The following is a 16,949-nucleotide window of genomic DNA, read 5'->3' on the forward strand; positions in this document are numbered from 1 at the left end:
CGGCTGAGCTAGAGGTCGTTCTGGTTGACTTTGTGTGCAACCCACCAGGGTACATTTTGACAAGCAACCATTCATACTCACATTCACACCTCTGGACAATTTAGAGTTTTTAAGTTAATTAAAAACGCATGTTTTTACAATGTGGGATGATGCCAGAGTAAACGTAGGCTCAGGGAGAACGTGCAAAGTCAAAGCAAAGATTTGAATCCCAAACCTTAACGTAAGGTTACTAAAATAGCACTTATTCGCACATAGAGTATTTATCCATCCATTTATTGTTGATCTTGATTTGATGAATGAAGCATGAAGATGTTTGTTACTTGTTGTTTTATTGATTATAGTATATGGCTTCACTCCAATGTAATTACAAACCTTCTAATGCATTGTTTAGAAATATGATCAAATGAAACACTGTCGTCCTCCATTCCTGGCTCACATGTACAAATTGATGTACTTTTTTTTAGATAGCAGCCTACTACAAACAAAATGCAAAACATAGTTTGAAAAGTAAAGGCACATTACAAAATGTTACAAAAATATAATGGTTACAATGTACATGGATAAAACAAGGATACACTATACTTCAATCATAAAATAAAGATACATGACTTAAAACTACTGGTATTTTCAATTAAGGCTAGTTTAGTTGTTCAAGTACTGCAACAGGGAACGCGTAGTAGTGTTACTAACATGCTGTAACTTAACACAGAATGTTCGGTTCTTTGTTGTGGTGGTTGCTGGAAGCGTCAGTTTCATTTGAGGGGGTGAGCATTTAGACTTCTTACAACACCCTACTTCCAAAATAATCTTAACTGATGGCTTTATTTCAAAAGAGCCAACAGTGTGAGACTTAAGGCACAGAGATGCTACACTCCTGTTTGCACAGTAAATGTATGGAAGCCATATCAGGCTGTAGTTTGGGTTAGCTTAGCATAGAGGCTACATCATTCAAAGGTAACAAAATCCACATGTAAGACCTTCTAAAACTCCTTTTGTGTAAACTATATATATAAAAAAAAAAAAAAAGGACAAATGTCTCTCCCACTTCTCCCTAATTGTATGCTACGCTAACTAGCAGCAAGCTAGTAGAGTCACAGATGACATATGCCTAACTTGCATTAGATGTTAAAAGTTATTTTACATCATTGTAACTAATTTTCTGGTAATGATGTAAATTGGCTTGTTATACAAATTGAAAGCACTTTACTCCCATATAGTCTATATCATCAAATTAATTGGGCGGGGGTGAAATCTTCCCAATAAAATTCTAAATGAGTTAGGCTTATCACAAGTATTTTTTTAATTGCTTTTTTAAGTGATTGAGCAATATTTCAGTTTTTTTACTCCCAAATATTTGTCACCAATTTAGAGGATACTTCTTGAACGTCCCAATTAAGAAGTAATGTGATCCCGGGTCCCGTCCTCCTCTATTTCCACTCACTCGCTCTTTTTCCGCAGGACGAGATAGGTGATGGCTAAGAGCAGTGTGAGGACAAATGAGATCCAGGCCAGGATGTAGGAGTGTCCGTATGCTCCAGTTTCTTCGACGTGGAACTCGGCGGTGTAGATTGAGGCAGCTATCATTATACACAGACCTGCGGGCGAGACGTGAACGCTCAAGACAATTTGTACTCATAACCGGTAACTCCAAAAACCAATAATAACACTCAACACAAGAACAATTCACTCGTGTACTGCCTGAGGGTGTTTACTTAACTACAGAGAGTATTAGCCATCTATGACATGTGAATCATGAACATGGAATACACAGTATTCTTATCGCAACTTTTTTGATCGCTTTTTGTTAGAAGACAAGACACAGATTGTTGATGGCTTTTGGCTTATTCCAATCCATAATGCAGTGTATGTTTTGGTAATACGTGGTGGTATTAGTGACTTATTTTTAAGATTCCCTTCAAGGCACCGTTTATTATTTATGTGGACGACACACCCCATGATTCATTGGTGCATGGAAGCAAAGGCCACAATTAGAGGAAATATGGTATTTTAATCAAAATCAGGACTGGCCGTAACGTATTAGAGCACTCGTTAAAATAATATCAAACGAGATAAAAGCATTTGGTGTAACATTTTATCAATCTGTCTATCACCCACTGAGATTCCAACATGAATCAGCCTGTGAAATCTATTTTTAATGGATATGACAATGACTGTTACAAATATTTAGAGCAGAAAATCATGACCCATCAGGGGGATTCGCATGACTCACTTTTCTGCTCAATTGTGAGAGTCCATTATATTGAGAAGTGAGTGAAACACCCTAGGGCAATTGTAGCAACATAAAGGCTTCCTATTCCATGTACAATATAACCTTTTCCAAACCATTACATCTCACTCAAACCAACAATTTAAAATCACCTTAAAATTCTGGGCTGTTCATAACCCGATTTATTATTTAAATTTAAAATAACCATAGGTATTCCGCCCTTCACTGTTAGAACTAAACAACCCAATTTACATTTAGCATGTTGCTGAAGTTAGCTTAGCGTTAATGTTTCTTCTTTGTTTTTCTTAAGATACTGTATTTCCCCTCAAATCCTCTGGCGCCCCCTTGGGGAGGTGGGACCCCACTTTAAGAAAACACCATTGCAATGTTCACATCAGTACTTTGTTGCGTCTAATATTTAAATTCATTTTTCAAGCAGAATATCATTTCTGTCCTGCTATTTAACTTTGTGACATTTTTTATGTGTACTATTTGGTGCTTATCCGGATAAAATGTATTTTCAGTCAGTGTTTTTTATGCAGGACATTCCATTAGTCTTGTGCAAGTTGAACCCAGCATATTCTTGAGACTCGAGAACACACAACCCTTGTCTTAATTGTATCATGCAGAACAAATAAATGTGCTGTGATTGAACCCTGCCTCTGGCTACTAGCAAGTAAACTCGCAGCATTAATCGATCCCACCCCATCATTATGGATTTGCAATGATCCACACTTCTTTCTCAGTAAGAATGTCCAGAATGTGAATAGGCGCTTAATCGGAGAATTAGCTCATGCATTGTAAAAACGTTTAAGCACACCATCTAAAAGAGGGGAGTGAAGGGTTCCCCCTGGTTGTACAAAACAAGGCTGTTATTACTCACAAGCCAGCAACTGTAAAACGCCGGTGAAGGTGAAGCGCTGGCCTTTGGGCAGAGTGAAGAGCTGTGCCACAAAGACAAACAAGGCTAGGATGGCGAAGATGCAGGCCAGCACTGACGTCGCCTGTACCGCTTGAAGGTACTCTGCAATAGTAACACATGCACAGTGAAGGAATGACAAAAATGCAATTGCAACTGTAAATGGTAACACTCATAATTTGCTAACCTATTAGCTGTTACGTGCGCGCCAATGATATACCTAACACCTGCTACCATATCCTATTCACAACAGTGGGACATAAAACAGCATCTGTCAGGTGAGCAAATTTTATGTATTATTTACCTTCTGGGTAGTCTTTCAGGTTAGTGTAATGCCAGGCTGAGTTGACCAGCTCCCATCTTCCCCACAAGTCAGTTGACAACGCATCAGTGGTCCACCAGGCCTACAGAGATACACGGACATTATTATGCCATGAAATCCAGATATTGATTTCAGGGAGTTTTGTCTCGACACTAAATTTGGATCCATTTCTATTGCCTGTTTGCAGTTTGGCAATCATTTTGCTCTCTCTCAGGATAAAACTTTTATAACTTTTAAGATCCACATCCGTCCAAGCATTGGCTAGTAGAAATATACAGCATGTAGACACGATGTGGGTGTGGGTGGTAAAATACTAACCCTCACCCATTCAAAATGTGCCATAAAACTGTTTAAATAACACCTGCTTGTCCCCACTTCAGACCCAGGCTTTCATTTGGGTAAAATATGCATGATTGGAACGCCAGTATTTTTTTTTTGGGGGGGGGGGGGCGTTGTATGAATTTAAAAAAAAAAACGATACTTACATTATCAATGGTTGCAACGAGGAGCAGGATAATGGTGGTGAGATGCACAACAACAATTCCAGCCAACATCAACATTGTGACCCTCTGGCAAAAGAAATACAGCAACAGTGATTTGGAGGGACTGCAGGGTTGTGCGCGCAACCGTGTGTAGAAGGATGCAAAGCCTTTACTGTATTTAAGTCAACCACCCCCTTTCAGAAAGCCCCTCACAGCTGTCCCAGATAAAACACTGCGAATGGGAGCTGACAGACAGAACCCCCCCCCCGACACACACACACACACACACAAAACGCCCCCCAAAACCCCACAGACAGATGTGCACCCACCCCCCATAAATACCCCCTCCCAAATTCCCCCACGCCGATGTAATAACCTTTTTCACACATCTATTGTCGCACATCGCGGGATAAATCAACAAGTACTATTTGTAGCGCTGCCAATGTACTCGAATTCAAGGCTTGAAGTTATTTTCGTCGACGAGAAAGGCGCATTTGTAGCGAGGGTGTCGGACATTCCCAAATTACACACGCAGGCCCTCTACTGTACAATGCCGTCAACGGCTTTGAAAAGAGCGCGAGAACACGACGCCTGACCATAATTAGAATAATGAAGATAATGAAAGTTTCAGCGCACGGTTATCGTCATTTGTGGCGGTTACCGTTCGAATATGAATGGTTTCCAATGCGCGCCTTTTACGCTCGAAACTTTTCAACCCTTCCGAGCTCCTTTGAAAGTTTGGGCTACGCCACGAATCCCGCCTTCCTGTACTTTAAGTCACCACAAAACCACCCAAAAAAATGCGCGTTTCACTCAGCTGAAGGAGAGGAATGATTAAAAGTAAAAATGCAATCGAGGATAATCAAATATTACCTGATAGCGCTCGAACGCACAGCCCGGGAGTTATTTGGAAAATGTGAACGGCAGTAGAAGACCCACCCAACTCTGACTTGGACACACACACATCGGCCTGTTTTCCCTCTCTTCCCCTTGTGCAAGCCCCACCCAGAAAGTTTCACATTTTTTTCCTCTTCAATGAAATGTCCACACTCACCAAAAGCTACTCTGCATGCTTGTCCCCACACCCACACACGCACACACAGACACACACTAACCAATTTTAAAACGTTTCTTCCTTCACCCTTGTTTGGAATGTTTCTCAAAACGTTTCTTTGAATGTGCAGTCAATGAACATGAGGTTTTTTTCCTGCATGACTATCAGGTAATACTGGACATGAATATTGCAGAATAATTGTAGTTAATTTGTAATGAATGAATGGAATCTGAAATGCCAACAAAAAAAGAAATGAAGCATTGTGATCCTGGTAACATCACCAACTATTGTAGTTATCCCACGTAAATACACGCCTTTGGGCTATGGAAAGTAATACTGTAGTTGTGCAGCTGCCAACTAACCGCAAATCCTGTTGTACTGCTATCACACGTCATACAAATTAAGGCGCGGAAGTTCCAAAGTTGAATGCTGTAATGTCTGAGTACAGAATTTGACCAATATTTCATGGAAAATGTGCTTCAGAAGGCACCACTTCACTGCCTACCTGCATATGTTTGTTTGTTTGTTCTTATCATGATGAACTTTTGTCTCATCTTGATTCATGAAGTATGAATGTACTATTGGCATGTACAGTAAGTGCATGCAGTGTAGAGCACAAGGCTGAAAGTCTGGAGTCTGATACTGGTTCAAATCGATAATGAAAAGCTTAGAATTGATTATCCAGAGCCTGCCAGGCAATGCACTCACACTGATTTACCAACAGCTGTCATAGCAGGAACATACTTTCACTCAACCATAAAAAATGAAAGAAAAAAAAAAACACAATAAGATCATGTTTTCTATTTTTTTTTTTTTTATTGACACGGCTAGAGAGATTAGTTTCTTTAATCACCCCAGGTACAACAGGACAGTGGAGTTTAAGAATCCAAAGCCCAAGTGATGAGGCAGGGTAACCTAAAAGTATTTAAACGTGCAGCAAAAAAAAAAAAAATGTGGTTACATCCCATGTGAAGCAATATTCAACTCAAGCTTTTTGCTGTATCAGTAAATGCCTGCACTATGCTGTCATTACCATCCATCTGCTCTCAATTACTACATTCTCTGACACATTTGCATCTTTTTGAGTTACGGTCCAAAATAAATCCACAGCTCGGTGAACATTGAATTCATCACTTTGATTTCCCCTCCTAAGTTTCTTCACTCAAAACACTCCAAACTTGAGAGTCTTGTTTTACATGTTGCTATTCTCTGTGGCTTTTTTTTCGCAGAATAATTGCTGCCAAATACCTGCAAATAAAGCCACAGAAAAACAACATGCATTATAGCTTTTTTATTTATTTATTTATTTATTTATTTATTTTCTTCCCAGAAGAAGCATTTTGCCCTCTGAGATTTTGGTCCAACTGCAATCTGTTCCACAGCAGGACCTCAGAGGTTCCAATGAATATGTTCTCAAGCTCTATCAGCATTTTAACGGTATGAAAGCTTCCATTTTGAGTGTACCGCTCTTGTGGCAAAACTCTTTGGAAAGTTACAATAATATATACATCTTCTGAGTACACAAACTAACACAAAGTCGAGATTTACAGGAAGGGAACAAACAGTGGATGCTCACTGACCGACCCCAGCACACAAAAATCCAGTTGACAGCAAATTGCAGCGTGCGTGAAAGCAGTGAGCATCACCGTGGCAACCTCCAACTGCAGTTAAGGCCTGTATAGACGCTAGTGTTTACAAAATAATAGTCTGGCACAACTGCCTTCTATTGAACTCATGTTATTGTTCAAGCAAAGGCTGGAGTGAGTAAGTGTGAGGCCGCCGGTGCTTGTTTCAGTCGTGACATTTAAAGAGAGTAGTGGATTTTTTTCAAATAATGCCATGTTTTTAGAGGCTCACCACCAGTCAGCCAGTGTACACCCACGAAAGCTTTTTACTACCTGTGTCGGATGAGAGAAAAGCTCAAGTGAGTATGTGTCCTCTTATGACAAAAGCATGTTTTGAAAGCAGGCTTAGCTCATCTCTGCCCTCAGGCCAGAAATGTTTCAGGGGGGGCCCACATCGATGGCCGTAGTCCTCATCCCAGGCTAACAATGGCAGCTTTGTGCTTCTGGAGGTGAGATGAAGACAGATAACATAATGTTGACTTCCTCTGCCTTTATGATTTCCACGCCTTCGTTTGCCTTTTGACTTGGCGATGTGAGATTCTCAACCTGGAAACAAATCAGCATCATACACATTCTGGATCACCCCAATAATAGAACGGAACAAGTATTTATTCTGTGTTGGATGAGGTGGATTGCATCGCTAATTCACATTTCTTCTTTGACTTTGCTGAACTGTGACTTTTTATAGCTTTGTTGACCAAGGGTTTAGTATTCCTAAGTTAGTTTTACACAGATTTATGTATATTAAAGGACACCACATCCAATTTGCTGATCAATACAAGTGTCTGAGGCTATCTGCAGGAAGAGACAGCAATATCTGTATTTCCTGAGGAAGCCAAATTACCGTATATTAATGTATACAGGAAACCAGTCTGTTCATTTTTGGGGGAGTAATGGTACGAAATGCATTGCTTGGAACATCTCAAACGCTGTTAAGAGATTGTTTAAATGCGGTGTAATGTATTCATAATACACTGGTTAATGTCTTTTTACCCTAACACAGATTGTTATCAGGACTTTAGGATTGTTAAAAATGTTACTTAAAACATTGACCATGCAGTTAATAAACGTTTTATCTTGGCTACAGATTGATTCAAGATAAGATTTCGTCATTATTTTGATTTTGGAAGAATTGGACATCGGCCATCAAGAATGAATGTCATGTAATTGGCCTTTTAGGTTCTGCAAATTGCGCCAAAATATCTTGTGAGAGCGGGAGAGCATACTGGTAACACTTTAACGCCAATCCTGAGTCAGTGGCGTTTTCTATTCGTGTCCCAATATGTGGGCTTCGACATAGACCTCCTCAAAACAGACATTGTGCAGAGAGTGCTTATTCGGAAGTTATTACAGAGCAGCAGCTGTCACGCCTGAAAAGTCGTCTTTTAAATCGCGAACATCCCAACCATCTTTTCACAGAGCAGCAAGATTGGAAGTTCAAATGTATTTTAAAATCTGTCACTGACACAATCCATGAAAATCCATTTATTTCTCTTCAAGTCTATTTCTCAGTTTGGCTTTCAATTGAACTATTTGCCATATCTTTCTTTTGAAGGGCCTCTTCACATTCCTCCTTACGTCCAACCAATTCCCACACCCGTCAATACAAAATTTAAGTAGTGCAGCGCACCACATTTGAACATTCCAAATGAGTTCCAGAGGGATTTTTTCCCCCCCTCAAGATACTGCAGTACATTACCGTCCCATCTGGAGCAGCAACACAAAAAAGTCCTCTTCCAACACATGACTTCATCACGCAGATGTCCTCACCTTTTACCCCTCTAAATGGCTATAAAATTCTTCTGTGACTGCAACCTTACTTTCATCATAATTAGATAAAGTATCCTAAATCACAAACAATTCACTGTTTCACAAAATAGCCAGTGTCCAGATACTTGAGTCATACTATAATGTTGGATGTCTAATAGGATTTTAATTCAGATTTTGCTGTCTGCTGGCATGCCATGAATCCTCATTTTTATTTTTATTATCCATCAGCTGATGAACAAAGAGTACAAAGAATGCATGTATAAGCAGCCATCCATCCATTATTCAATCCGCTTCTCCTCACAAGGGTCGCGAGTATGCTGGAGCATATCCCAGATGCCTTTGGGCAGTAGGCGGGTTACACCCTGAACTGGATGCTTGCCAATCGCAGGGCTCGCAAAGACAAACAACTATCCGTGCTCACAATCACACCAAAGAACAATTTAGAGTGTTCAAACCATGCCATGCATGTTTGTAGAATGTGGGAGGAAACCGGAGTAAACCCATGCATGCATGGGAAGAACATGCAAACTCCACAAAAGAAGGCCAGAGCCCGGGATTGAACCCTGCACCTCTGAACTGTGAGGCAGACATTCTAACCAGTCTTTCACCGTGCCGCATATAAAAGCATATAATACCAATTAAGGCCAGTACTCGTATGAGTTGGTAACTATGATATTTTATGGGAAATTATACACTTAAGTCTAGACTTGTGACTTCTTTTTTTTTATCATGAATTTTATGGCTAGTCGGATTTTGTAGTTCAAATGCAGATGCACATACTCACATTAGTATTCATCTTTTAGTTTTAGTTCATGTTTATACCCATTTTTGAGACATTACTAAACACACAATTTCTGTAGAAAAAAAAACAACATTTTTGTCGAGGAAAAAAAAAAAGTCAATTTATTATGACGTCCAAAGATACGTCATACGCGTTTCTTCCCTGATTGGTCCAAGCTTAATGTCATTTAATTAGCCTCACCTGCATGCAACTCTCCGTAGACAAGCTAGCAGAAGCGTAACAAACTGGAGATGTATTGCGACGACAAAAGGACAAAGTACTTATTGTATTTATTTACTATTACGATTTACTTGTTTTACTTCTGTGGTTCCGTACCTCCAACCTCGTGGGGGAGACGCATTTCCGCCGACGAAGCCCAAGATTCATTTTTACCCGAACGAAGACGGGGGCGGGTTAAACATGAAGATTTCACGAAAGGGAATATTGACGAGTTTCGTGTCCAGAGAAGAAAACGGCACGAATCTAGCGAAAGTGGTTACAATAAGTTTTGGCCCCGAACTGAAGCGTCTTCTGCAGATCAAGACTCCAGCAAATCCAAACTCAACGAACCTGTTCCTCAGGAGAGCTTGTCATGGACTTGGACTAAAGGTAAAGCCATCACATCACAAAGCTTATCCGACACAGAAGATGGATATCAAAGTGATTTCGCAGGTAACTATTTTTATAGACTCAAATACTGGCGTTCTCCATGTTCATTTTACAGATTTATTTTTATTTTCTGTATCTGAAATTGATTATGTGCTAGGGTTTTCTGGTGTTCCAGGCAGAGTCTTGGTCTCATCATCTGACTCCGTTCCACATGCATCTGAATGGCTGGCGATGAAGCCCGTGCTGTTGTGTGATCACAATTTTATGAGCTTCACAGCTTCAGGACAAGGATTTTCACGACTCTTAGTGGACAAAGGTTAAATATATTAAATGTATTTTTGTAGTTATCAAAGCTTAGGATGCACAGTTGCAGTATATTTGGTCTGCCACGAGCAGCATTATATCTCTGTTGCTTAACTATTATGTATGCCCCCTTCCCGTTTTTTAAACAGACACCTATCATTAAAAACATTTATCATTCAGAGTGCTCCTGAAAGAGCATTGCAGAAACATTGGCCTCCAGTAGATCTTTGTTGCTGAAAATAAAGCCACTATTTTCTAATGCTAAGGCATATAAAATGGTGCATTCCAAATGTAAATGGTTAATGATATTAACTAGAAGGGTTTTTTTTTTTCAATTGTTTATTGATGGAAACCATGCAGTGTGCATAAAGGCTGTTGCATTGCTCCAGAGTCACTATTGACTTAAAATACTTTACCTGTTCTGGATGCACATGAGATTTGTTAGTCATATTAAAAAAAACTGTCATTGTATTCATGAAATTGATTAGTTGTTAATTCTATGCTGTCAAGTTGTGACAAATTGCCTAATGTCCTCAAACCAAAGGGTGTTAACATAACTCCCCTCCAGGTTAACTATTTCCATTTCTTTGAACAGGGGGCGCTTCTCCCGTCTCTCTGTTCCATCTCTCTATATATTGTGGTTACACAGTGAGGACATCATGGAGTGACCTTCAGATGGTGGTGCCATATGATGCATGCTACATTACCCAGCAGGTAGTCCTCTAGCAGTCATTCCTCACCTTGCTCACTGTGTCCTTGACTAAAAACCTGCTCCTCTGCTCCCCCAGAACGGCAGTTACGTGCTGCCCATGCTTTGGTGGGGCAGCCCACTGAAGCTTTCTTGCCCAATGCGCACGCCTACGGCTGCATCGTCAATCCCTGTCGTCCTCTGCTCCCCTTACGGCATGGCGGTGCAGCTATACCAGCAAGAGAATGGTCTACCAGCGCTGGGAGTTCTTGGTACTCTAATTTTATTGCACCCCGCTGGGTTACACTAATATTTTGCTGAAAATATTTTCTTGTTGAAGGAAAAAATCACACAAATCCTACATCGCATGATTGTGCCTCCAATTTCAAAATTTGATGATTTGGGTATTTTTTTTCTCATGTATCTCAACTACTCTAATACCAAACAAAAATTGTGTTTTTGGGGTCTCCTGAAAAGTGTTTTTGGAAATGTATGGATACAAGCCAATGCCAGCGGTGTAATCTTAACAGTACCTTAGCTCCCAACATTGAGCATGAAAAATTTATTTTTTATTCATTTTACACATTGTTAATGGATTGACGAAACTCATTTACTGTTTTTATTTCCTCCTTTATTTCCATGATTCTTTGTATGAATGACAAATAATTTACCATGTAGTTAGCACTGTTCTACAGTTGTTTTTATACCATAAAGTTGAAATTTTATTACAAATTTGTGACTTAGCAAAAAATGCAGAAATACTGCGGAGAGAGGAAAAAAGATTAAAACTACATGCTGTGAGGGGAAAAAAAAAAATCATCGCTCATTATCTTGTCAAAATGTAACCTTTTCTTGACTAACTTATAGCCGCAATGTATTTTTCAGTAAATGGAGGTTGGGCTCCATTTGTTTCTGCCGAGTGCGCGTACCGTGTTGACTCCCAACCAGAGGAGCTTTTCTTCTTCATCCCATTCATTGCTTCTTGTTTCAGAGTAAGTTGTCTTGTTTTAACTGACTGTTTCAACAAATGCTTGAAACTAAATATGTTCCGTGAATGTCTCTTTAGGGTGGACTAGAAGTCAAGCTTGTTTATGATACACAAGAAATCATCCTCTCCTGTACGTCCCCTGGTCTACCATCTTCCTTACCTCAGCCTCCTGGTGAAACTCACCATTCCCATGAACCATACTCTAAGAATCCTAAAACTCCGCCTCCGTATTCAGCCCGCGAGCCGATTGCTCAACTTCCTGATTACCGCCACGCTACCGACACTGGCTTGCCATACACTCAAATTTCTCAGATCCCCTCTCGTGGTCTTCAGCCTGACATTAGACCTTGGTTTTCTCCAGGTGGCGCTCCTGAAGCTCCTCTTCATCAGTTTCCCTACCCCTCAAACGTTCTACCTGATGCACCTGGATCTTCAGCCCAGGATCAGGTTGCCCAGCTTCCTGATTATCCCCAATTTGCTTACCCAGGGTTTCTATCACCCACATTTCCCGAGTTCTACCCTCCTGGCTCAAAGTCTGCCAGTCTCCCTCAAGACAGTGGACCTGGAGCCCTACCTCATCAGTTCCAATACCCCAAAAATCCTTTACCACCTCCTCCCCCTTCACCTCCAATACAGGACCAAATGGCGCCAACTCAGGATCATTCCCGGGATGCTTACCCTAATTTCCTGTCCCCTCATTTTCCCCAAGTCTATCCTCCTGCCAATCTCCCTCAACCATCTGATCCTCATGATCCCCACCCACGCACAATCCTGGATTTTCTTCAGATACCTTCCTATCCTCTACCTACAGCTGCTTCGATTCCAGGAGCACATCCTCCCACTTCCAAACAACCACCAAGAACACATTACCAGCTTCCCTCCAATCTATATGGCTTTTACAATCCATTCGAATACTTCTTCTACTCGCAAAAAGATCACAATCTAGTGCAGCCTTCCAATTCTGCTATTCCCGGCGATAATTATCCCCAAGACCCCATTTACTACTTTTCACCTGCAGCTGAGGAACGTCAGCAAGCCAACTGCCCCCCTTACTCTCACACACCTTGTGACGCCTACCAGTACCCTTATCCTGATGGCTATCCACCAATACACACCCCTCCGCCCCAGGATCTGACTGAGTCACCTGCACCCACCCGAAAGCCTGTGCTTGGCAAGACTTCCCTTCGTCCCGCAGTTGTTCCGAAGACCAAAGTCTTCTGCTCCTCCAATCAGATGCTTGTTCAGCTCCCACCTGGTCCACTCTCTGGAATTGTTGTTAAAGGTGCGCATATGCTTTGACCCCGGTATGTACAGTATAGTATGTATGAAATGCATATGGTTGCAATCAGCTCTGCATGAGTTTAATTTGCTTCAAGGGAGCTGCTCTGGAATACATTTCAATGGGGGAAGGGAAAGGGTTGGCTGTGAGCCAGTATAAGATGATATATATATACAGCGCATTTGGCAGTTTTAGCATGCTCAAAAACACCTTGCTGGTATTTGTCTCCAATTTTTCAGATGCAAAAGGGAATGAGATGAGTATCCAGGATGCTCCAGAGCACTGTGGATATTCTACCAGTGTAGGAAAAGACGACAAAATCCGTTTTAGCCTCCAGTTACACACACGCTGTTACATGAGTGTGAAGGCAAGTATTGACTCGGACTTCACACTAACCACACACACTTTTGTATAATTGGTCATTAACCTGTTCATAAACATTTTGTCTCTAAGGATAACATGTACATCATTCGTGTTAGCCATGTGACTCAAAACGGCAGGATGGAGGCTCAGTTTTACTGTCCCGCTGCAACCGCTTCATCTGGGCATGGTACTTTAGTCAGTGCGCTCCCGAAAGACAATTTAATGGAGTTTATTTCAACAGTGAAAATGACATTTTTATCATGCTTTCACTTTTATAAGATTGCAACCTTCCCAGGGAACAATGGCTCCCATGCAAACAAGGCCCGGTATCTCAGGCATCATGTCTTTCCCTGGGCTGCTGCTTCAACAAGCATCCCCCTGCCTGCTACTATCGCATGGATGGTGAGTTTGTCTGTCCCCACCAGCGGTTTCATGTCACTTAGCAGAGAACCCTTGAGTTCTTTTGGGCGCAGAAATGTAAGCACAACAGCTACTGCATTTGAAGTAGCACAATCAGGGCAGCAAGAAAATGTGAAAGGGTGTAGAAGAACTTGGGTCTCATCAATGGCCCTCCTGAGCGTTGTGACCTTTTTGTTCACCTGACCTTTACATACCCATGAATGTGTGTGTGTGTGTGTGTGTTGTCCTCTTCCAGAGTGCTCTGTTGACCGCCACTTTGTCTTCTCTGTGCCTGCATCCCTTACGGCCCCCCCCCTCTCCCCTGGCCTATTGGGGGTTGCCAACAACTCCACCTGTAAACCAGTGAAAGTGACTTACGAGTATGCCTTGTTCAAGCTCCCCATGGATGGCTGTGGGGCTCACAGAATGGTGACTTTTATTGAGTGGAACATCCTCTGAATATTAAAATGCTGAATAAGAACAGGCTGTTTGGATTCTTTGATGCTGGAATGGTTGTGGTAAACTGTGTGCCCTTTCTCTGCACTTGCAGGAAGTTGGGAAAACGTTGATCTATATGGTGGAAATCGTCAACATAGTAAAGACTATCAGCCTCAATTATGGCACCATCACAAGAGATTCTCCTGTCAGGTCAGATAAAGTTGATTTTTATTTATTTAGCCGTTATATGTGGACTGAACAATACAACTCTGCTTTTATTCAAAATGTTTGTGACGGCTTTCTATAAGTGACGGGTTAATTTTTTTCTGTCCAATAACAGAATCATTGGCCTAAAAACAAAATCCCCATCCTCGTTTATATTACTAGCTTGGACTCATTTTTAGAAAGTCAATTCAGTCAGGGGAAACAATACAAAAATATGTCCAATTTAGCAAAAGTCACATTTAAAAACAAAAATAAAATAAAAATACTTGCTTACAATCTAACAAAGCCTTGCATGTTACGGTTGCACATCTAAGAAACTCAACTTGTACACCGTCCTTCATTTGATCCATGTTCATGTGTTTCTACTCATTGGCAGGTTGCTTGTGGAGTGCAGGTATGTACCAGGCAGTGCTTTAACAGTGAGCTACTTGGTTAAAACTCCCACCCTGGGGCCAGCGGTCCAAACCCAGGGGGTGTTTGGCGTGCAACTCCGTCTGGCCAAAGGTAGGCATACAGATTTTGTTTCATCCTATAACACAGGAATGTGTGGTAAATATTCACAGCATTCATACTGCTTTCAATATGTGGATGAATGCCTCTAACCATATTGCTTTTTAATCCACCACAGTAGAACAGAAATTTGTGAATCTTGACTCTCCTCCTCTACCAATGCACCCTCTCGCAGATGCTCAGTACACGAGCTACTACCCACAATATCACCAGCCCCTGCAGATGCTGTTGGGGAAACCCCTCTACCTGGAAGTTAGGATGCTCAACGCCCCGGATCCCAGTTTGAGGCTGCTGGTGCACTACTGTGTGGCCTACTCGCGCTCCGGAAGTTCAGTGTGGGTGCTGCTTTACAACGGGTATGTTTGAGTGCCTCTTGTGGCTCTGCTTAAGTGTTCAGGGAGAGAGCTTTACAGCAAAAATGGGATGTGTCCGCTGACAAATGGTACAGTTTGCCTAACATAAAGATTTATCTGTCATAACTTTTACCTTTTAGATGCCCCAACCCGTTGGATCCAACTTCTCAGGTTGTGCTGTCTGATCCTCAACCTCACTCCCCTCATGCTCAAACGCGTCGCTTTACCATGACAACGTTCCAGTTTCTTCCTGAAGGAGAGATCAAAGACCCGGATGAGGAAGTAAGGATAAACGTTTACCCCGCTATGCTTGATATGTTAACTTCGGTTTTAGGGCATGTTACATACCTGGAAATATAGCATTTGGTTTCTCATTCAGTGTCAGGTTTTGCAGCTTCTAGTTGCCAGGCAGAATTCTGATACCTAATAGGCCAATGGAGGGGGGAAAAAAAATGTGTATTCAGTATTGTCTTCTCTTGTGCTTACTTGTCTTCTATGAGGGAAAAAAAATACAGAATATATTTCTCTTACACAAGATAGATGAAGTATTTTGCGTATCAATACCCAGAGAAAATGCATTATGTGAAACATGTAAATTATCATGAACTACAAGGTCAAATGTTAGCCTGCCACATTGGTGACTGACATGGTATGACTGTGAGCTTCATTTCAGATTGACTTCATGTGTTCAACTGAAGTCTGCTCGACACGTGATGGCCCGTGCGTCGAGGGCTGTTTTGGTCAGTGATGGTGAGTAAAATGGTTGCACCCCGTCGACCCTGAACAAACCCCATTAATCTTGGCTGAGAAAGACAAGAGGGCCATCCGCCGCTCCTCTTATGTATGACAGATGGACAATGATTTAGTAATGAGCGTTATGAATTATTTATCAAGACTGATCCATTTCCTGTTCTTACAGTTGAGGCATGGACGACACTTGAAGTTAACTGCAACATCCTGGCAAGATGCCCCAACAGCATTTGTTGGAAAGTCATTTGTATCCCATCATCCTGGTCACGTATCGTCTATTCTCTCTTTCAGGCGGGAGATATTAGTCACTTAACAACCAATAAAAACTCTCCAAAGACATGAAGGGTGTGAATGTGTCTGTTAACATGGCCACCTCATCGTGTTAAAACTGCAAGCGCTACTCTAACAAAAAGTTAGACATTTACACGAGCTCCCTTGTTCATGTGATGCTGTAAAGCGTTTAACAGGAAAACGTTGTTGCTTTTAAGATGCATTAGAGGTGGGGTCAAAACTATTATAGTAAAATATTCCCTTTAGTCACTTCATGTTGGGTCAAAGTTCCATCTGTAAGATGTAGCCTCAAGGCCCACCTTTAAAAGGTGGCTAATAAATATTAAGCATTGCAGATTCTTGAAAATGGCTAATTTCCATTAAATGAACTCACGGGGACTTATTTAACATAACATTCATTTTCTGATGCTGTTCAGCTGAGATATTTTACCATTGAACCTTTGCACCTCTCATCAGCTGTATATTAATGTATAGCTGGTGAACCTCCCTCTTCAAATTGTCATCACATCACACACTTCCACTTGTACCACTTACTGTAAAGTTTATTTTGTTACAGTAAGTAGATAAGAAAGG

General features: G+C 41.2%; 2 protein-coding genes across 2 annotated transcripts; one reads left to right on the forward strand and one right to left on the reverse strand.

Annotated features, from left to right (window-relative positions):
• Nucleotides 1–310: 310 nt before the first annotated feature.
• emp1a (epithelial membrane protein 1a) lies at nucleotides 311–4,950 on the reverse strand. Its single transcript, XM_088303324.1, has 5 exons — nucleotides 4,824–4,950; nucleotides 3,954–4,037; nucleotides 3,451–3,550; nucleotides 3,111–3,251; nucleotides 311–1,595 (listed from the first exon to the last, which is right to left on the reverse strand). The coding sequence occupies exons 2-5, from the start codon at nucleotides 4,026–4,028 to the stop codon at nucleotides 1,438–1,440; spliced, it is 474 nt and encodes a 157-aa protein (XP_088159450.1). The 5' UTR covers nucleotides 4,029–4,037; nucleotides 4,824–4,950; the 3' UTR covers nucleotides 311–1,437.
• A 4,465-nt stretch (nucleotides 4,951–9,415) lies between these two features.
• On the forward strand, nucleotides 9,416–16,083 carry LOC148332285 (uncharacterized). The gene is made up of 15 exons (XM_088303800.1): nucleotides 9,416–9,852; nucleotides 9,947–10,105; nucleotides 10,688–10,806; nucleotides 10,881–11,052; nucleotides 11,666–11,772; nucleotides 11,847–13,050; nucleotides 13,287–13,414; nucleotides 13,501–13,597; nucleotides 13,690–13,812; nucleotides 14,066–14,238; nucleotides 14,360–14,457; nucleotides 14,849–14,976; nucleotides 15,158–15,338; nucleotides 15,476–15,617; nucleotides 16,009–16,083. The coding sequence occupies exons 1-15, from the start codon at nucleotides 9,432–9,434 to the stop codon at nucleotides 16,081–16,083; spliced, it is 3,327 nt and encodes a 1,108-aa protein (XP_088159926.1). The 5' UTR covers nucleotides 9,416–9,431.
• The last annotated feature ends 866 nt before the right edge of the window (nucleotides 16,084–16,949 follow it).

The sequence above is a fragment of the Idiotropiscis lumnitzeri genome, chromosome 8, assembly GCF_059441095.1.
Source record: "Idiotropiscis lumnitzeri isolate Australia: NSW breed Sydney's pygmy pipehorse chromosome 8, RoL_Ilum_1.0, whole genome shotgun sequence".
NCBI classification, from domain to species: Eukaryota; Metazoa; Chordata; class Actinopteri; order Syngnathiformes; family Syngnathidae; genus Idiotropiscis; species Idiotropiscis lumnitzeri.

Bases quoted from the DNA above. Each gene is read 5' to 3' on its own strand.
- emp1a (XM_088303324.1), bottom strand. From the start codon at position 4,028: ATGTTGATGTTGGCTGGAATTGTTGTTGTGCATCTCACCACCATTATC. The intron at 3,551-3,953 runs GTAAGTATCGTT...GTATCTCTGTAG, and splicing joins TCGTTGCAACCATTGATAAT to GCCTGGTGGACCACTGATGC. The intron at 1,596-3,110 runs GTGAGTAATAAC...TCTCGCCCGCAG, and splicing joins CGTTTTACAGTTGCTGGCTT to GTCTGTGTATAATGATAGCT.
- LOC148332285 (XM_088303800.1), top strand. From the start codon at position 9,432: ATGTATTGCGACGACAAAAGGACAAAGTACTTATTGTATTTATTTACT. The intron at 9,853-9,946 runs GTAACTATTTTT...ATTATGTGCTAG, and splicing joins ATATCAAAGTGATTTCGCAG to GGTTTTCTGGTGTTCCAGGC. The intron at 14,239-14,359 runs GTGACTTTTATT...CTGCACTTGCAG, and splicing joins GCTGTGGGGCTCACAGAATG to GAAGTTGGGAAAACGTTGAT.